The sequence below is a fragment of the Geotrypetes seraphini genome, chromosome 9 (genome assembly GCF_902459505.1).
Source record: "Geotrypetes seraphini chromosome 9, aGeoSer1.1, whole genome shotgun sequence".
In the NCBI taxonomy this organism is placed as follows: Eukaryota; Metazoa; Chordata; class Amphibia; order Gymnophiona; family Dermophiidae; genus Geotrypetes; species Geotrypetes seraphini.
Genome location: NC_047092.1, coordinates 172,502,894 through 172,519,978, shown reverse-complemented (window position 1 = coordinate 172,519,978; position 17,085 = coordinate 172,502,894). Strand labels below are relative to the sequence as shown.

At 44.3% G+C, this 17,085-nt stretch overlaps 1 protein-coding gene across 1 annotated transcript in view; it reads left to right on the top strand.

Moving 5' to 3' along the window:
- Nucleotides 1-17,085, top strand: part of SPATA16 (spermatogenesis associated 16) — a 128,737-nt gene that overhangs the window by 61,289 nt on the left and 50,363 nt on the right. Inside the window, exons 5-6 of the mRNA XM_033957786.1 lie at nt 5,925-6,072; nt 15,683-15,829. Coding sequence (XP_033813677.1) covers nt 5,925-6,072; nt 15,683-15,829 — 295 coding nt within the window. The remainder of the gene's footprint in view (nt 1-5,924; nt 6,073-15,682; nt 15,830-17,085) is intronic.

Sequence of the window (17,085 nt, the reverse complement as noted above, 5' to 3'; positions counted from 1 at the left end):
ACTAGACAACCAGATATCCAACCTTCTGATGACAACCCCAGACTATAAGACGTTCAGAAAAGAAATAAAAACCACACTTTTCAAGAAATTCCTAAAACAGCAATAACAACACGACCTCTAAAAGCCCTTAAGATCTACATCTTACCTATCTAGCTATTCATTATAATTCATGCAATTCTGTAATTCTGTAATTCTGTAATTCTCTAACTCTGTAATTCTGTAATTCTTTAATTCATTGTAATCCTGTCCTTAAACTAACCTTTTGTAATCCGCCTTGAACCGCAAGGTAATGGCGGAATAGAAATCCCGAATGTAATGTAATGTAATGTAATAGTTATTAACTAATATTTAACTAAGTTTTAAAGTTTTAAAGTTTTAAAGAATGTTTCCTTTATACGTAAATAAAGAAAAGTGAATGGGATTGCAGTGGCGGTGACGGGGCGGTGAATGGGGTGGCAGTGGCGGTGACGGGGCGGTGAAGAGGATGGTGAGACGGGGACGGGGCGGTGACGGGGTTGGTGAGACGGGGACGGGGCGGTGACGGGGATGGTGAGACGGGGACGGGGCGGTGACGGGGACCAATTTTTTCACCGTGTCATTCTCTACCCTGAATCTACCACCCCTCAACCTCAAATTATGTCCTCTGGTTTTACCATTTTCCTTTCTCTGGAAAAGATTTTGTTCTACGTTAATACCCTTCAAGTATTTGAACGTCTGAATCATATCTCCCCTGTCTCTCCTTTCCTCTAGGGTATACATATTCAGGGCTTCCAGTCTCTCCTCATACGTCTTCTGGCACAAGCCTCCTATCATTTTCGTCGCCCTCCTCAAGTCTTCTTACGTCCTTCGCCAGATACGGTCTCCAAAACTGAACACAATACTCCAAGTGGGGTCTTACCAATGACCTGTACAGGGGCATCAACACCTTCTTCCTTCTACTGACTACGCCTCTCTTTATACAGCCCAGCATCCTTCTAATACATCTAAAAACCCGCCTAAATCGGCACTTGGACGACCTAAAAGTCTGGTCGTCCAAGTGCCGATAATCAAAATGGGTTTTAGACGTATCTAGAAGCATCTTAGGCCTTTTGACTGCGGCTCTGTGTCCAGAGTGAAAATGGGGCGCTTGAGGAGTGGTTAGGGCGGGAGGTGGGCTGACCAAATTTAGTCATCCTGCAGCGATAATCAAAAGTTTGGCGAGACTGCCTAGATGGAATTATACGTTGTGACTTACGCGATCAAAAAACAGGTCTAAGTGCCCAGAAGGTATCCAAAGTGATCAGATAACCACTGCGGGGACAAAATACAGACCCACATACACTCACCCCCCCCCCCCCCCGGGATCACTGACCCCCCTACACCGCCATAAAAATCGGAATAAAAACATACATACCTGCCTCCAGAACATCAGCACCTGGCATAGGAAAGCCTAGTAGAGCTGCACAGAGGTGGCTCAAGTAGTCTGGGGGTGGGCTAGTAAACCATAGAGAGGAGGACTCAAGCCCATAAGCCACTCTAACCACTGCATTCATAGTGAAACATGCGAGCCCACCAAAAAAAACCCCCAAAACCCTACTGTACTTCCATATAGGTGGCACCTGCAGCCATAAGAGCTATTGGGGTGGTAGACAGGTAGGTCTAGTAGGTTTGGGGAGGGGGTTTTGAGGGGGTTCACCATGACCTGTAAGGGAGTTATAGTGAGATGTTTATGTGGCACCTTTTTTGTGAAGTTCACAGCAGTGTCCTGTAAGGTGCCCCACTATTTTGTTGCCATGTCTGGTGGCCAGTCCATCACTTTGCTAGCACCTCCCACATCCAAAAGGTCTTTTTCTAGGCATTTTGGATTTGGATGATTTTTTTGGATGAGAATGCGGTATAAAGACAGATGACTTGGCGATCTGGACAATCAAACAGCTGGCTGTAGAAGTAGACAATTTTTCGGGAAAAAAATATTTTGGAAGTATTTTTTGAGAATGGACTTTCAACACTGCCGACTTTGGTCAACTAGCACCCTAGATCCAAAACGGACTTAGATTTATTTATTATTAATATACTGTTCCACATTTGTACAACCTAGAGCAGATGTCTCCAATTTAGTGTGTGGGCCATATGTATAGCCTGCTGTGAATTACACCGAAAGTTAAAAAAAAAAAAAAAAAAAAAAGTATTTTTTTAAAATGTATAAATCGCTTAAATCTAAGCAGTGTACATATGAAACATCCACAATTATTAAATCAAACAGCAAAATGACAAGTAGTTACAGAAATGTAGGAGTATTTATATCGGTAACGTTTCGATAAAATAACACAAATTTAAAATCATTCCTCCTCAAACTTTCTCTGTTATTAAAATTATGAGCCACCCAAACCGAAGACTCGAGTCCCACTAGATTTTACAGAAAAACATCTACAAAGAGTTGTGTTTTTAAGAGTTTCTTGGTTGGAGTAGAAATTAGCACATGTTTAATTTATGTGTGCAATCTCTCGTAGATATGTATATCAATGAATTAATGCTCATAAAAAACAGTTTGTAAGCACAAAACTGCATTTAAAATGAATGTGGGAAAAACACAGGGAAAAAACACACGCGCAAAAATCTGGAAAAATTTGGGAATGGAACAAGCTTTTTTTTTTTTTTTTTTACTGCATATTTCTAATCACTTGGAATCGTGGAGCTGGTAAGTGCAGGATGAAGCTGTCCTGGAAGGGTCCGGCCCACAGGAATATCGGGACCAATTGTTTTTGATACATTTTTGATGCGATATACGTACTTTGTTTTTTAGATTTTTGTGATTTTAGGGCTCCTTTTACAAAAGGTGCGTTAGGGCCTGAATGCGCGGAATAGCGCGCGCTAGCCGCTACCGCCTCCTTTTAAGCGGGCGTTAATTTTTTAGGCTAGCGGGCTCTTTAGCACACGCTAATCTTGTGCGCGTGCTAAAAATGCTAGCGCACCTTAGTAAAAAGGAGCCCTTAATAAATTCCTGTACCCTGTACATTTTCTTGCAGTACTGCCTTCGTTTGCTTTTGCTGTTCTTTTTACGCAGAGTCCTGTTGGTCTTTTGTTTGTTTTGCTGGAAGGAGTGCTCACCATTCCCTGGCAGTTCCTACCATGCCCTCTTTGGGCAGCTCTGGCTTCAAAATATCAGCAGATAGCTGGCTAAGGGACTGCCCGAATGACAAGGAGCATCCACCTCCACTCTTTCAATGTCCCTCTCATGCATGCTGCAGCCACATTTAGCCACTAGCCGCTGAGGGAGAAGTCGGCCAAACAGCATTAAAGAGAATGTTTGAAGACGGATGCACAGAGCGCTTATGACTGAGGCCCAGGGAACTTTAATGAAGATTGATTGAAACTGAAAAGAGGGGGAGACGAGGAAGGAAGAATGATTGAGGGTAGAGAGGTGCAATAGGAGAATGATTGAGGCTGGGGACCTGGTGAGGATAAATGAGTGCAGCTTGTGGGCATTGAGGGAAGATGATTGAGGTTGGGAGGGGGTCACTGAGAGGGAATGAATAAGGCTAATGGGGCAACCGGAAAGGGCTAATGCAATTGAGGTGTGCTAAGGGAGGCTGACTGAGGTTTTGGCATGCAACATGACACTGAAGAAGGGAGGATGAAGCTTGGGGAGAACTCTGAGGAAGGGAGGTGAAGAGTTTGCACCCTAGCTGAGAAAGTGAAGCCAACACAGAAGTTGTCAAGGAACTGAATTATATGAAATAAAGACCGAGAAGTGGCAACAAAAAGTAGACAGTTTAGATGCAGTTAAGATTCAGAGAGAGAGAGAGAAGTAAAAAATAAGTAAAGAGGGCATAGAAAGGGTAGGAATGGAAGGATGGGGATCTGGATTTGAAAGGGCAGGTGGAAACATGCGGGCCAATAAATGGAAAACAGCAGAGATGGGGAATGTGGACATGAAAAAGGACATAGTACTACTCGAAAGGGTCCAGAGAAGAGCGATAAAAATGGTTAAGGGACTGGAGGAGTTATCGTACAGTGAAAGATTAGCGAAACTGGGCCTCTTCTCCCTTGAGAAGATGAGACTGAGAGGAGACATGATCGAAACATTCAAGATAATAAAGGGAATAGACTTAGTAGAGAAAGAGAGATTGTTCACCCTCTCCAAGGTGGAGAGAACGAGAGGGCACACTCTAAAGTTAAAACGGGATAGATTCCGTACAAACGTAAGGAAGTTCTTCTTCACCCAGAGAAGGATAGAAATCTGGAACACTCTTCTAGAGGCTGTTATAGGGGAAAGCACCCATCATGGATTCAAGAAAGGGTTAGCTAAGTTCCTGCTGGCCAGAACATTCGCAGGTAAGGCTAGACTCCAGTAGGGCACTGATCTTTGACCTAAAGGATGCCGCGTGAGCGGACTGCTGGGCACGATGGACCACTGGTCTGACCCAGCAGCGGCAAATCTTATGTTCTAAGAGAAAAGACAGAGGCCGTAAAAAAGAAAACTAAAAAATGAGAAGATGGAGAAAATGTGGATGAGAGGTAGAAGGAGATAGGCCATAAAAAGGGCAAAAATTTTTTTTTTAAAAAAAGGACAGACTGAAAACCTTTAAGACAAGGCTACCCAAGTCCGGTCCTCGAGATCTACTGGCCAGCCAGGTTTTCAGGATATCCACAATGAACATACATGAGAGAGATTTGCATACCAAGAAGGCAGTGCATATTCATTGTGGATATCCTGAAAACCTGGTCGGTCAATAGATCTCGAGGACCGGACTTGGACAGCCCTGCTTTAAGACATAAGAATAGCCTTACTGGATCAGACCATTAGTCCATCTAGCCTGGTAGCCCGTCTTCACAGTGGCCAATCCAAGTCACTAGTACCTGGCACCAGTTACAGAATCTGGGCCTAACAGTTTAAGTGCTGCTGAAAATTTAGCTCCAAACAGGCAATATAGCCTACCAGGAGTTGTTTCTGACCAGTTAAATTGCTTTGGAATATTGACCCATATTGACCAAATAAGGGAGGGGAGGAGGTGGCAGCCTAGTGTGGAGGAGAGTGTGGCGCAGTGGTTGTGGGTTCAAACCCCACGCTGCTTCTTGTGACCCTGGGCGAGTCACTTAGTCCCCCCATTACCCCAGGTACATTAGCTAGATTGTGAGCCCGCTGGGACAGACAAGGAAAATTGCTTGAGTACCTGAATAAATTTATGTAAACCATTCTGAGCTCCCCTGAGAGAACAGTCTAGAAAATGGAATAAATTAATAGTGTGTAAAGCTTCAGCCTCTGATAACCAGAGCTGGTATTGTGACATCATAATGCCTCATTCCACCAATAAGAGCCAACCTCATCAGTGATGTCACAATGACTTGATTGTCCTATACTTGCCTCCCTTGTACTACACTTTGATTTCTAGAGTGGTGCAATGGTTAAATCTACAGCTTCAGCAATCTGAGGTTGTGGGTTCAAATCCATGCTGCTCCATGTGACCCTTGGCAAGTCACTTAATCACCCCATTGCCCCAGGTACATTAGATAGATTGTGAGCCCACCAGGATAGACAGGGAAAATACCCAGTACCTGTTTACCATTCAATGTATTGTAAGCCACTTTGGGTAAATCTCTCCATGAAAAGATGGTTAATAAATAAACAATTTTGTGTTGCTTCTCTCTCTCTCCTGCTTATCCACCCAGTGTTTTTTGATTCCCATCTTCTGACAAATGCTTCCATAGTTTCTTCAAGTTCCAGCACTTAGAAAAGAGGAACAAATATTGAATTTGTTTTCCTTCAGATCATTTTATGTAACATTTTTGCTCCCCACAAAATCATAAGTCCTATTGTTCTTCAGACAGGAAGTCAGGCTGCTGTTTTTGTTTTTTTTTTAAGATTATATATATATATATATATATATATATACTTACATTAGGTTGGAAGAAATATATCATTTATAGAACCTCTTTTCTTTCAGGCTATGATCGAAGAAGCTATCACCAGAGCAGAATCCTTTTCGGTGATGTATACCCCGTTTGCAAAAAAATTAAAAGCTGAGAAAACAGAAAAAGTGAAAGAGATATTTATAAAGAAGCACCCTACCTATGCAGAGTACATATATTCAGGTAAAAAAAAAAAAAGAAAGATTGTTTTTGTTGTAAAAATAATATCGTAACTAGCACTAGAGCAGTGGTCTCAAACTCGCGGCCTGGGCGCACATGCAGCCCCCCAGGTACTATTTTGAGGCCCTCGGTATGTTTATCGTAATCACAAAAGTAAAATAAAAGTTTCTTGATAATATGTCTCTTTAGCTATAAATGACAATATTATTATTAACACCTAGCCAAAAGGAAAGATTTATAAACTATAAGGAGTTTTACCTCATGCAAAATTGTTATTTCTTTAATAAGACATTAACTATTTTTTTTTTTTTTTTGCGGCCCTCCATGTACCTACAGATTCAAAATGTGGCCCTGCAAAGGGTTTGAGTTTGAGACCACTGCACTAGAGCCTAGCAATGGGACTCCTCAGTGCCCCTAGTGGTTATAGCTAAAAACTGCACCAGCGTGTGACCCAGTATGGAGTCACCCTGCAGACACTGTATTAATATCCAAATAAAAGAAAACTCCATCCACAAAGTTCCAGGGTTTAGTTTACAAAAGAAAATTTAATTGTCAGAGTGTTCAAACAAAAAGAAAACAGTATGGCCGAATCCAAATCAATACAGTTTGCAAACCAAAACTCCCCAAGGAAACTCTGGGTAAGTTCAGGATTTCCTCTCCCAAATGCCAATAATCCTCTCTGTGGCTTTATTCTCCACAGAGCTTCTTGCAACAAGGCTTCCAAAGCCTGCTCCTAGCAGGTTCCAATAAAGTTTAGTTCCCTGCTATCGAGACAGATTCAAAACAAATGCTAGGAAGTTCTTCTTTACCCAACGTGTGGTGGACACCTGGAATGCGCTTCCAGAGGACGTAATAGGGCAGAGTACAGTACTGGGGTTCAAGAAAGGATTGGACAAATTCCTACTGGAAATAGGGATAGAGGGGTATAGATAGAAGATTACTACACAGGTCCTGGACCTGTTGGGCCACCGCGTGAGCGGACTGCTGGGCATGATGGACCTCGGGTCTGACCCAGCAGAGGCATTTCTTATGTTCTTATGTTCTTACTAATTTCCAAACAGTCTTAACTAGCAAAGCCTCCAGCTTATTTTATAGCACTGCTGGGTCTAGGGGAGTGCCTCAAGTTTGCCTTACAAAAGCACAAAAAACAGCTTTCAAAATCCCTCCCAGGTGTTGGCAATCTTCTCCCCATAAAAAGGCACTCTCAGCTTCTTCACAAAATGAGCAGAGAATCAAAATAGCAAATCAACCCACAGTTCTGGCAGTCAATGTCCCAGGCTGACAAAAAACACAACCTCAGCCCAAAACATCAATCAAAACAAAAAATTCACAGTTTGCAGCTCAGGCTTTGAAAATGGCTGCCAAGCTTACTTCCATCGGCTCAGGAGCCCCCTCCAAGCCCTCAGGGACCAGCTCTCCTTGCAGCTCCATTGGCATGTCCTGATCTGCTTCTAGCAACTCTGAAGTGAGTCCAGTCTCTTCCACTTCCATGGGGTCACAGGTATTACCCATGCTTGAGCTGGGAAGCTCTTCTTTAGGGAGAGACCTGAGCTTCCTGCCTAGTAGCTTGCTAACATCTACTGGCTTTTCAAGAGGGGAGCCACGTCCTACTCTAGCTGAGCTTGCTCTCACCTGGGCTTCTCTCTGGCTCCCCCGGTGGACACTAGTGAAACCGCAGGCACAGAGCCTGACTGGTCACAATATATATCAACACGATGTAGGAACCCATTTACTAAGCTGCACATAGAAAAAGGGCTTAGCACGCCCTTCGGGGCCAACTCAAGGGACTGTGGCACCCTGAACCAACTTTTGCTTTGGCGCCCCCTTCCTTTCTGTTTCCCAAATACACATTGCCCCAAACACACGCCTAGAGCCAGAATATTTCTGCGACCCCCAGCCCCACACACACACACAGCTGATCCCTCCCTCCCTCTTCTCCCAATGAACATGGCCAGGCTGCTCATCTCTCTGCCCCCCTCTCACTCAATTGTCCTTGTTACCTCTTTCTGACCCTCCACCCTTCCCCCCCAATGCATAACAGCCTGCCAATCCATCTCTCATATCCTTCCGTGTATGCTGCCATCTTTCTGCTTCATAGACCTATAGTTCACATGCTGCTTCCTGTTCCAGACCCCCCCCCCCCCAACACACAGACACCTAGCCCATACTTTTTATTTATTTTATTCATATATTTATTTAGCCCGTTCTCCCAAAGGAGCCCAGAACAGATTACAAAGGTACATTCATAGTATAGATAGGACAAAATTAAGTGAAAGACATATTTGGCAGATATAGCTTAGAATTTGCAGCATTCATAAAAGATATTACATGACATAGCATAGTTTTAGAGCAGCATTCACTGTTCTAACAGAACAGAACATAAAGGGTTGGACAAGTTCCTGGAGGAAAAGTCCATAGTATGTTATTGAGAAAGACATGCCCTGGATCAGTAGCATGGAATGGTGCTGCTCCTTGGGTTTTGGCCAGGTATTAGGGACCTGGATTTGCCACCATGACAACAGGCTAATGGGCTTGATGGACCTTTCATCTGACCCAGTAAGGCTATTCTTATATTCTTACTTGAGCCAAGTATAGGACAATTAAGCCATTGTAGCATCACTGATGATTTTGGCTTTGAGGCACTGTGGAATGAGGCATTATGACATCACAATCTCAGCTCTGGAAAGTTGCTCTCATTTGGGTTCCCGAATCTTGCTATTCTTTGAGATTCTGTATGGAATGTTGCTACTCCATGAGTTTTGGCTAGGTAATGGTGACCTGGATTGGCCACCGTGAAAATGGGCTATTGGGCTTGATGGACCATTGGTCTGACCCAGTAAGGCTATTCTTATGTTCTTACGTAAGCCAAGTATAGGACAATTAAGCCATTGTAACATTACTGATGATTCTGGCTTTGAGGCACTGTGGAATGAGGCATTATGACATCACAATCTCAGCTCTGGAATGTTGCTCTGATTGGGGTTCCGGAATCTTGCTATTCTTTGAGATACTGGAATGTTTTGGCCAGATACTAGTGACCTGGATTGGCCACCATGAGAATGGGCTACTGGGCTTGATGGACCATTGGTCTGACCCAGTAAGGCTATTCGTATGTTCTTACGTGAGCCAAGTATACAACAATTAAGCCATTGTAACATCACTGATGATTCTGGCTTTGAGGCACTGTGGAATGAGTCATTATGACATCACAATCTCAGCTCTGGAATGTTGCTACTCCTTGGGCTTTGGCCAGGTACTAGTGACCTGGATTCGCCACCGTAGGAACAGGCTACTGGGCTTGATGGACCATTGGTCTGACCCTGTAAGGCTAGTCTTAAGTTCTTATGTAAGAAAGTATATGATTGGTGATCGGCAGTTAAGTTTCCATGAGTTGCTCACCACTATGAGCAACCCAGACACACAGAGCTAGCCACGTCCCTCAGAAATAACACATCCCTTTCTCTTTTCCTTTCCCAGCTTACAATTAAAAATGTTCCTAGCACCCCACACAGGCACACTCTTTTTTCCTCCCACACTGCACCCAGTGGCATAGCGACGGTGAGCAGTGTCCCTCCCCCACCCTCTTCTCTGCCCCTTTCTCTTTCCTGATCCCCCCTACTGCGCATGCAAACCCCCCCTCTCTTCCTTGTACCTTTTTAATTTTCCAGGCCGCGAGAAACAGCGCAAGCTTGCTGTCCGTGTCGTGTCAGCTATCCCTCTGACATCGCTCCCTAGGCGCAGGGCCTGAAAGTGATGTCACATAAAGGCGACACCAACGCAGGCAGCAAGTTCGTAATGCTGCTCGCGCAGGGATAATGAAAGAGGTACGAGGGAAGGGAAGGGGCACATGCGCGTAGGGGGAGGGGTAGCGGAGAGGAGGACGGGGAAGGGCAACATGAAGCATAGAAACATGATGGCAGATAAAGGTCAAATGGCCCATCCAGTCTGCCCATCCGCAGCATCCACTATTTCTTCCTCTCCCTATTGGCTAAGGCTCTTAACATTTGTATCTCCTTTTCCTATAGGCTAAGGCTCTTTGCACCTGCATTGTGATGTCATAGAATTTTAGTAACATAGTGACAAGTAACATAGAAACATGATGGCAGATAAAGGCCAAATGGCCCATCCGCAGCATCCACTATCTCCTCCTCTCTTTAAGAGAGTGTCTGTTTTATGCTTTCTTGAACTCAGACACAGTCTTTGTCTCCACCACCTCTATTATTATTCCACCCATTTACCGCCCTTTTTGTAAAAAAAATATATATATATTTCCTTAGATTACTCCTGAGCCTATCACCTCTTAACTTCATCCCATGCTCTCTCATCCTGGAGTTTCCGTTCATTTGAAAGATACTTGTCTAGTGTGCATTAATGCCCTGTAGGTAATTAAACATCTCTATCATATCTCCCCTCTCCTGCCTTTCCTCCAAAGTATACAGCTTGAGATCTTTCAGTTTGTCCCTGTATGCCTTATGACATAGACCAGTGTTTTTCAACCTTTTTACAACTATGGACCGGTAAAAAGAAAAGAATTATTCTGTGGACCGGCATCGGTCCGTGGACCGGCGGTTGAAGAACACGGGGCTAAGTCGTGGGCCAGACCCCACCCATCTCTACCCAATCTCCACCCCAGACCCCGCCCCCATAATAGTACTAATTGCACCTTGCATGTCCCTTGCCTCATCTGGAAGCCTTCCCTCTGATGTTGCAACATCAGAGAGAAGGCTTCCGGTTCAGGCGCAGGATGCCCATAGGAGCCACTGCCTGTAGCTTTGTGCACTGAATCAGTTAGGAAGAGGGAGCTGGCTCGAAGATAACCCCGCATAGATCGCACCGTGGACCGGCGGTTGAAGAACACTGTTTTGGGCCTGATGCACGTGCTGGCCCTGTGGACCGGCAGGAAATTTCTGTGGACCGGCACTGGTCCATGGACCGGTGGTTGAAGAACACTGACATAGACAGCCAACCATTTTAGAGAGAGAGAGAGAAATGTAATGGAGAAGAAAGCCAAGAACTTGCCTGATCAAATACTGAGACGTAGGGACTCATATATTTTGCAGGGGCCCAGGAAATCCCCAAGGGATAGAAGCTTTGGCTAGTGCCTGCAGTCCAAAAGAATGAAAGAGACTGATTTGAGGTTCACCTGTCACACTAGTGAAGATATTCATTTAAACTAGAAAATTCCAAACCTCCGTTTTCAAAAGAAGGAAATTGTTTTTCCTAGAAACAGTTATTTAACAATTGCAAAACACTTTCTGTCATTTATTTGAGTTTTACTTGGAAGTAATTATGGAACCTGCAAGCAAATCTGGACCTATCAGCAGCAAATTGAAAGCAATTAGCCTTTTCAATAGATTTCAGCATTACAGCAGATGGTTTGGCTATTTAATAGCTGTTAAGTGGTATTTAATTGAATTCTCCACACCAGATTTGGTACATATACCTCAAATATAAAACCTTTACATATCAGTGAAGCGAACTCTACTGGATGTAGGAAAAAAAAAAAAGGCGTTGCTTGGCTGGGGTCCAGTCTGCTTTTCTGCTTACCAAATAATCAGGGTGCATTAGCCCCTCCTGTTACAAAACTGTAGCACTGTTTTTAGCAGTAACAGCTCTGACGCTCATAGAATTCCTATGAGCGTTGGAACTGTTACCGTCGCAGCCAGCGCTAAAAACTGCGCTATAGTTTTGGCAAGAGGGGGAGGTAAGAGCCATAGTCTGCAAAGGGCACCATAAGTTAAGCCGCCGTAGGCACCCCACCACTGCCTAACTTAATTGCTTGAATTGGTTTTAATTGACTACAATAATTGACCGTGTTGTTAAAAACCAATTAAAATCTCATTTTTATAAAAAGTAGGTGCTGAAAGGGTCTTATAGGTGCTCAAGGTCAAAGTGGGCGTGGTTAGGGGGCAGAGAGGACATTGGTCACTGCTAGATTCGATTCTCGTTAAAACGTTAGGGCTCTTCAGCTTGGGAAAGAGACGGCTGAGGGGAGATAGGATCGAAGTCTACAAAATCCTGAGTGGAGTAGAACGGGTACAAGTGGATCGAATTTTCACTCCATCAAAAATGACAAAGACTAGGGGCCACTCGATGAAGTTACAGGGAAATACTTTTAAAACCAATACGAGGAAATATTTGTTCACTCGGAGAATAGTTAAGCTCTGGAATGCGTTGCCAGAGGATGTGGTAAGAGCGGATAGCGTAGCTGGTTTTACGAAAGGTTTGGACAAGTTCCTGGAGGAAAAGTCCACAGTCTGTTTTTGAGAAAGACATGGGGGATGCCACTGCTTGCCCTGGATCGGTAGCATGGAATAGTGTTATTATTTGGGATTCTAGAATCTTGTTACTCTCTGGGATTCCGGAATTTTGCTATTCTTTGAGATCCTGTATAGAATGTTGCTACTCTTTGGGGTTCCGGAATTTGCTTACTTTGATATAATGGAATGTTGCTATTCTTGGGTTTTGGTCAGGTACTAGTGACCTGGATTGGCCACCTTGAGAACGGGCTACTGGGCTTGAAAGCCATTGGTCTGACCCAGTAAGGCTATTCTTATGTTCGTAGCAGCAGTCCTTCAGCTCGCAGTTCTGCACAGAGCAGGAGTGCAGGAAGATCACTACTGCACCATCAGGGCACTGAAAGACATGCAGGGGAAGCAGGAGGGAAGTTAAATTTTTTAGAGTCAACCAGGACAGAAGATGGGAAGGATCCCTCCTATCTCAGCCCACCGCTGGACCATCAGGTTTTACAGCAGGTCCAGCGAAGGCCTATGAGGGGGGTGGGGTAGGCGCTGACCCGAATATAAGCTGAGACCCCCTTTTTATATACGGTAAATCAAATCACGCCCAAAATCCACACAGAACCTGCCCCTAATCACACCTACGTGCTAGTAGATACCTCAGTTTAGGCGCCTATCAGCTAATTAATTTTTGTAATTGTTTTTTTAATGGCGCCTAACTTCAGGCACTGTTTATAGAATCTGGGTCAAAATGTTCACCTTGCATAGTTCATCAAAAATAATCCTCTGAGGAGCCCCTAATGATCAGGATCTTAAGAACCTGAAAGTCACCACTGCTGAATTCACTTATGAATCTTCACTTATACTGTATCCTATATACAGTATACTGAACATAAGAACAGCCTTACTGGGTCAGACCAATGGTCCATCAAGTCCAGTAGCCCGTTCTCACGGTGGCCAATCCAGGTCCCTAGTACTTGGGCAAAACCCAAGGAGTAGCAACATTCCATTCAGAATCCTAAAGAATAGCAAGATTCCGGAACCACAAGGAGTAGCAACATTCCATGATACCGATCCAGGGCAAGCAGTGGCTTCCCCCATGTCTTTCTCAATAGCAGACTATGGACTTTTCCTCCAGGAACTTGTCCAAACCTTTCTTAAAACCAGCTACGCTATCCGTGGACATAATTGAGTAAAATAATTGTTTGCATTGTGAAAAATATCCTACCATCATTAATTATTAATTATTAATTTTATCTTTATATTCAATTTTGGGGAAATAGGTCCTGCAGCAACTAATAAACTATTAGGGGGGGAGGGTGGTTCTTTTTTTCATTTTTTTCAATTCTGTTCTTTAATTATTTTCTCGACTTTTGTAAACCGCACTGATGTTGCTGCAAAGAGTGGTTTATAAATAGTTGCCCTGGCTGCCAGTAGCATTTACAGTAGAGTAGAGTATAAGACGGCAACGATTCGTCATCAGTTTTTGTATGGCACAATTCCGGAGTATTTTAAGAGCAAGAGGATTATTTATCACCCTAAAAGATTGTTGCGTTCTGAAAATTCTGCTTTGTTAAAGGCCAACGTTGGTCCAAAATATGTCAAAACTTGTGCAATGACCTTTTCTTGGGCTGGGGTGAAATTAGGGCAGTTGAGAAAACGCGCCAATAGAGGAGCTTTCAGAAAGCTCCTCAAAACGCAATTGTTTGTTAATCCTTTTTTATAGGGTCTGACTCGTCCTGTTCGAGAAATTATTATAAATTTAAATTTTGATGATTTCTCTCTCTTTTGTATATTTTTCAGGTATTATGTATGCGGATAGGAAGTAAACGGTATAGAAATTGTCCATTCATATTATTATTTTGGAAATCAATTTGGCCTCAAATAAATAGGATGATGGACCATCCAGTAGCCTTGATTTATGATACTATTTTATTCGGTACAGCAATGAGAGCAAAGAGTCAAATTTCATCACATAATAATAAACTTTTATTCATATTGACTGGAGTAGCAATTCAACAAATAACATACAATTGGAAAAATTATGACAGATTAAGTTATAACTTTTGGTGGAATTCGGTATGCCATACATATAAAATGGAGCGCACAATAGCAACACAGAAAGGTTATTTTGGTAAATTTCAGAAGATCTGGAGACCATTAGCAGATTTTTGTAATGAGTGATAACATTTTCCCATAATAAGATATTTGTTAAGCGGGGATGTGGGTGGGTATTATTTTATTTATCTCACTAGTTTTTTTAGCCCATTACATTAACGGGTGCTAGAATTACCTCCCCCCTGTCCAGCAGCACCCCTTACCTGATCCCCCTGTCTAGTAGTACCCCTTCTCCCTGCCTGGACAGACTCGAAAGAGGAGCTCTGCCCCCTTCCAGCAGTCTTGCTGAAGATTTTGATGCAGGAATGTGGTGGTCTGTTGGCAGGCCGGGTTGCTGTGTTCTAGGCCGAGGAACCTATCCTACGGGGACAGCGGGCGCCTCGTCTCTGGCCAGCGAGCTCATGCACATCTTCTTCTCCCAGACTGGTTGCGAGCCTCAGCCACCTGCTCGCGCTGGCGCGAGCGCCTCTTCTACCCAGCGCGAGCACCTCTTCCATCCGGCGTTCTGGGGCTCAACATGCGCGTGTCGTCTGCACCTCAATTTCCTCATGTGAAAGGGTGAGCCTGCGGGTCGAGTTCGCTGCCGAGAACTACCTAAGTGTGGGACGGCAGCCGCGGTGACAGGAGGCGATGCGGAGTCCGAGGCGGATGCTGGTAGCCCCTCCTCACGTTGGCTGGATGACCTGTGCGCTTCCCCGGTGCAAGTGCTGTGTGTGCTGAGCAGTCCGTGAAGTGTAAGGGATCCGGAGCCGGCAAGCCCGCACATCTCCTTGGGGTCTGCGAGAGAGAGATGCGTTGTAAGCACGCATGCGCATTCCTGCCGACCACAGAGCTACAGATCAGAGATCAGGGAACACGCTGGTAAGAGTGCGCATGCGCGCTTAGCATTTTATTATAGTAGATAATATGTATGAATTAATTAATATTTTTGATGTATTAGGTTAGATTTTCTGAAACAGGTAGGGAGGGATTGAGGGGTTTTCTATTTTAATTACAATTGTCATACATATTAAATGCATTACATAATATTTAAATTATTATAAAATATGAATATAAGAATGATATGTTGTATTTAAAGTGTTACATGAAGGAAAATCAAGTGTGTATTTATAAGATCATATGAATTTTTCTGATACACTTGTTGTAATATGCAAAACTGAATAAAGAAATTCAAACCAAAAGAAATAAAAAAAAAAAAATAATAATAAAAATAATACATTGCATTAAAGAAAGGTGTCTTCCTTGTGTTGTTGCAGATTCTCAAGTCGTTCATATCCTGCCTCAGACTGTCGACTGGTCATCTACCACACCGCAGCAGTACTTGCTGATTTTGGGTTTTAAAAGCAAAGACGACGGTAGCTTCTTGGAAAAGATGGCGAGCAGAAAGTTACCAACATTTATAGGTACAATGCAGTGGCCCGAGGCCCAAAAGACTTGCACCATGTTCGGCTGCCTCAAAATACTGCCCACAAGATAATCACGGGTTTCCGGAAATATGATCACGTAATCTTTCTTCTAAAGCATGCACACTGTTTTCCAGTCTGCCCAATAATTACATGCATTATAAATTCACGATTAAATTGTCATATTTCGGGACCATAGACCGTAGAACTCTACCCGGTACAGTGAGTTAATCTGGAAAGAAGGAATGGAAAATGTATTTAGATTGGTGTGAAATCCAGGCCTTCTTCACAGACAGAAGACAGAGATTTAATAGTAGACATTTAGGCCCGGATTCTGTATAGGATGCCTGGTCTTAGAAGCCGATGGGCGTCCTATACAGAATCGCGCCTAAAATGAACCCGATTCTCTAACCGACGTCCACGTTACAGATGCCAGTTAGAGAATCAGGTTGCCGCTGAGCTTATTGCAGCAAGCAGCCTGTCCCTACTCCCTGCAAAGACTACCGGCAGGAGGGATGCCCAATCCCTCCTGACGGAACCCCACCCCCACCTCCCTCCATAGATCTCCAGCAGGAGGGAAGCCCAATCCCTCCTGCCAGAACTCCCTCACCCCCCTCCGTAGATCAGCCAGGGCCACCCCTGGGTGGGGTCTAGTGGAGGTGTGGGGGTCCAGTTAATGGTGGAAGGGGGTTAAGGGGTAGCCCTGGCTGATCTACAGAGAGGGGTGGGGGGTTCCAAAAGGAGGGATTGGGCATCCCTCCTGCCGATGATCTATTGTGTGTGTGTGTGGGGGGTGGAGGTTCTGGCAGAACGGATTGGGCATCCCTCCTGTCAGAGTGTGAGCCCGCCAGGACAGATAGGGAAAAATGCTTGAGTACCTGAATGTAAACCACTTAGGCTATAAGTGGTATACAAATACTAAAATAAATGTGATTCCTGCTGGTGATCTTCGGAGGGGGGTGAGGGAGTTCTGGCAGGAGGGATTGGGCTTCCCTCCTGCTGGAGATCTATGGAGGGGGGTGGGGGTGGGGTTCCGGCAGGAGGGATTGGGCATCCCTCCTGCCGGTAGTCTTCGCAGGGAGTAGGGACAGGTTGCTTGCTGCAATAAGCTCAGCGGCAACCTGATTCTCTAACTGGCATCTGTAACGTGGACGTCGGTTAGAGAATCGGGTTCATTTTAGGCGCGATTCTGTATAGCACAGTTCTTCAACTGCCGGTCCGCGGACCGGTGTCGGTCCGCAGGAAATTTTTGCCGG